General features: G+C 60.8%; 1 protein-coding gene across 1 annotated transcript in view; it reads right to left on the bottom strand.

Moving 5' to 3' along the window:
- The window catches only part of LOC120246860 (platelet glycoprotein Ib alpha chain-like), a 4646-nt gene extending 2999 nt beyond the window's left edge, over nucleotides 1-1647 (bottom strand). Inside the window, exons 1-2 of the mRNA XM_039254489.1 lie at nucleotides 1357-1647; nucleotides 61-1164 (exon numbers count right to left, since the gene is read on the bottom strand). Coding sequence (XP_039110420.1) covers nucleotides 61-1164; nucleotides 1357-1536 — 1284 coding nt within the window. The 5' untranslated portion in view covers nucleotides 1537-1647. The remainder of the gene's footprint in view (nucleotides 1-60; nucleotides 1165-1356) is intronic.
- Nucleotides 1648-3909: the final 2262 nt, after the last annotated feature.

Genomic DNA, 3909 nt, shown 5'->3' with positions numbered 1-3909 from the left:
GAATGTGGGGGGCTCCGGGGAGGTGGGGGGCGTGGTGGGCAATGTGGGGGGCTCCCGGGCGGTGGGGGGTGCGGTGGGGGAGGTGGGGGGCGTGGTGGGTTCCGGGGTGGTTGGGAGCGTACTCTCACTCTCAGTAGGCTGTTGGGTGGAAGGCGGATAGGGCGGTTGGCTGTCTGGAGAAGCCGCAGACTCTGAGCAGAGCGGGGGCCCGCGGGACACGTGGGCTGCAGTGATAGTGGGGGGCGCGGCCGTAACGCTGGGGGAAGTCACCTCCTCTTCCCCATAGTCGTCATAGTCTGTGTCCCCGATGGGGGTGCAGCCCTTCCCCTTGAAGGCGTAGACGGGCTTGTTGTCCAGGTTGACGCATCGCACGCTTCCCACGTTGGGAGCCATGGCCTTGACATCCAGAACCTCCTTCCACACGTAGACGTTGGTGGGGTTGCTCTGCAGCCAGTGAGTGAAGTAGAGGATCTCGCAGTCGCAGGACCAGGGGTTGCCGTGCAGAAACGTGAACGGCAGCAGGAGGGTCCCGAAGAAGTTCTTGGGGACGGTGCGCAGCCAGTTCCCCTGCAGATAGAGGGTGTCCAGCTGGTCCAGCCCGTCCAGGAGGCCCGGGGGCAGCTCCTTCAGCCTGTTGTCTGCCAGGTCGAGCTTCCTCAGCTGGCGGACGGGCCCCAGCAGCGCCGGCAACAAACTCTTCAGCTTATTGCCGCGCAGGAAGAGCTCGTGGAGGCGGCTGAGGCCGTCCAGGGCGCTGGGGGACAGCGAGGTGAGCTCGTTGAAGGACGCGTCGAGGGTGACGAGGGCCGGCAGCGCTCCCCCCAGCGGGGGCAGGCTGCGCAGCGCGTTGTGGGACACGTCCAGGGTCTCGAGCGCGGGCAGCGGCCCGTCGGCCTGCAGCTGGCTCAGCTGGCTCCGGCTCAGGTGCAGCTGCGCGAGCCGGGCCAGCGACGCCAGCGAGGCCGTGGAGAAGGCGCCCAGGGGGTTGTCGCTCAGGTGCAGGATGGCCGTGGCGGCCGGCAGGTCCGAAGGCGGCGCCTTGAGCCCCAGCTTGTCGCAGTTCACTTCCAGCTGGCTGGTCACGTTGGAGAACTCGCAGATGGCGTTGGGGTGTGCGGGGGGCGGCCGCAGCAGCAGCAGCAGGAGAGGCAGGAGAGACATGGCCTGTTGGGGGGGTGTCAGTGGGGGCCTCCTGGGCCCGGGGCGCTCTACCCACCCCGCCCCCACCCCCCACTTCCGCCCCGGCCTCCAGGACCCCAGCCGGAATCTGAGCTCCCATAAGTGCTGCCCTCCCCCACCCCTGCCCCCCAGAGCCCTCGTCCTCAGCCAGCCCCCAAGTCCCCAAGACCCGCTTACGGGCAGGCGCGGAGACCTCCGACAGGCTGCTTGCTGGGTGCGACTGCGTCCTTCGCTCTTCAGCTCCAGGGAGGGGCTGCCCGGGGCAGGAAGGGCTCGGGAACGGGGAGGAAAGGCCCGTCCGATAGGGACGCCTGCTGCCCTGGAACTGCCTCCCTCTTGGACACGGGCCCTTATCATCTGCTTCCACGACTGCCCCCAGCCCTCCCTGTGGCTCCGTTCTCCCGCTGTCCTGCGGACTGGACCCCTCACCCACTGCCGTTGCCCAGTTTTTAAGCTTCAGGCCATCGTCCGCTTCTGCCTACTGTGCCTTCTTGTGGTCGCCGATATTAGCCCTCTCCTCTCTCTGCCTTTCCCTCCCCCCACTCTAGCAAAGTCCCCGGCGCCCCCACCCCGGCCCCAACCTGCTGGCTCAGTTTGGCCAAGGTCGCCAGTCCCCCCACCGCTCCACACCCAGGGGACGCTTCTTCGTTATGATCTTAGGTGTTTTCTGCAGCCCGCATAGCCACGGGCTCTCCCACCTTGGGGCCGGTGACACTCTCGTCTGGCTGGCCTTTCTCAGTCTTTGTAGATTCCTCTTCGGCCCTTTGCGAGAACTTCACCCCCGGAGTTTGGCCTTTGGCCCTCTTTTCTTTTTTCGATGTTTATCAATTTCTGAGAGACAAAATGCAAGTGGGAAGGGGCACAGAGAGAGGGAGGCCCAGAACCCGAAGCAGCTCCAGGCTCCGAGCTGTCAGCACAGAGCCCTACATGGTGCTTGAACTCGTGAACCCCGAGATCATGACCTGAGCCAAAGTCGGACGCTCAACCAACAGAACCCCCCGGACATCCCCCTCCTTTTCCTGTGCTGCACAGACACCTGGGATCACCCTCATTCTTTTCCTTTTCAACCACACCTACACTCCGGTGACTCAAACCTCTCTCTAGCCCAGACTCTGTCCTGAGACCCGAACCCCTAGGTCCCGCTGCCCTTGGATTCCTTGGATGGCCGTTAAAGTGATCTGTCCAATACTAAGCTAATCCACCTGTCGCCCAACCCGGTGAGTCGTACTGTCATCCACCCGTTTAGCCACTCAGTTGATGCAAACAATCCCTGATGGTCATCAGAACTCTTCCCCTCTCGTCCCCCATCCAACATGTCCCCAAGTCATGCTGATTTTGCCTCCCAGTCTCTCTGAAATCCACTTCTGTCCATCCCCACTGCCACCATCGCTGGTCCGAGGTACCATTTCCTACCCCTCACTGCGGTGGCCTGACCCGGCCTCTCCTTGTCCCGTGCCCCCCTGGAGGGGTCTTTGACGACTGCAGGTGTTGTTCACGTTCCTCCACTGCTCAAAACCCATCCGTGGCTCCTTATAGCTCCTGGGAGGAGGTCTGAGATCCCCAGCGTGGTCCCAGGCTCCTTCGTGGTCTAACCGTCACCCACCTGTCACTGTAGGCACTTTCTTGTGCCCGGACTTCCTTCTCACCCCTTGTCCCCTTCTGCCCAACCTTACTTTTCTGGAATTTCTTCTGGAAAGCCTTTTAAGACTTCCAAGACTTGGGGCACCTGGCTGGCTCCGTTCAGGAGCGTGTGACTCTTGACCTCAGGGTCATGAGTATTCGCACCCCACACTGGGTGCAGAGATGACTTGAAACAGAACAACAGAAACACGGCACACATTTCCCAAGGCCAAGTTCGGTGCCTGTGAGAAAGTCAGCCGCCATGTCTGCCGGTCCTTTTCTAGGGATTAAAATGTCCCGCCTACTGACCCCACGAGGGACATCGTGAAGCCACAGGAGGACATCATAGCCTACTCCTGTCTGCTCAGCCCTGGTGACACTTGAGCCGGATGCAGTTAGTCTCTGGACTTGCTGTTTATCTCATTAGCCTGCTGCCGAAAGCACTTGAAAACACGGAGAAAGTGAGGAGGTCAGCAGCAGGACATGAGGTGGCGAGTCACAGAGAGAGAGACGGTGATGTGCCGTCGGGCCCCTGGGGCGGCTGTGTTTTGCTACATTCGTTCCCGTCAGGGGTTTTAGTTGTGAGCTCAGAAGATGTTCTGGGTAATTTAAAACAAAAAGGAATTTGTTAAAAAACACATTGGCGACTTCCCGGACTGTGGAAGAGTCCCAGGCTGCGGGACCCGGCTGCTCCGCTGCTGCAGGGCGACCCGTCCCTGGAGCCCCCAGCGCTCAGCTGCTGGTCTCATCACTGTGACCGCAGCCCCCGCCCCCGGAATCCCGCACCGCTCCTTGGTGGCACCCGCTTGGGGTGCCGGGCTGGGAGTCAGGGGGACTGGGCCGAGGCCTGCGACCCAGCCGCAAGGGAGTCTGGGAAAGCATGTCAGGCATTGTTCAGCTTCTGTAACAGGCCGAGTTGGCTTCTCCAAAAATTCCTGGATTGAAGGTTTTTGCAGCCATAGAGAACACGGGGTTCGTGTGCTTTGCCACTTACTGAAATGATCCAGTGTTTTACTTTTCACATGTTAATGTTCTGATTCCACCACCCCCAATCTTGCATCTTTGAATGCTTGGTGTTTGTTTTTGTTTTTATTTATTTTTATTTATTTT

This window comes from Hyaena hyaena, unplaced genomic scaffold (genome assembly GCF_003009895.1).
Source record: "Hyaena hyaena isolate Hyena2069 unplaced genomic scaffold, ASM300989v1 scaffold_492, whole genome shotgun sequence".
Lineage (NCBI taxonomy): Eukaryota > Metazoa > Chordata > Mammalia > Carnivora > Hyaenidae > Hyaena > Hyaena hyaena.
Note: the sequence above shows the minus strand (reverse complement) of the source record. Positions and strands in the feature narration are given on the sequence as shown.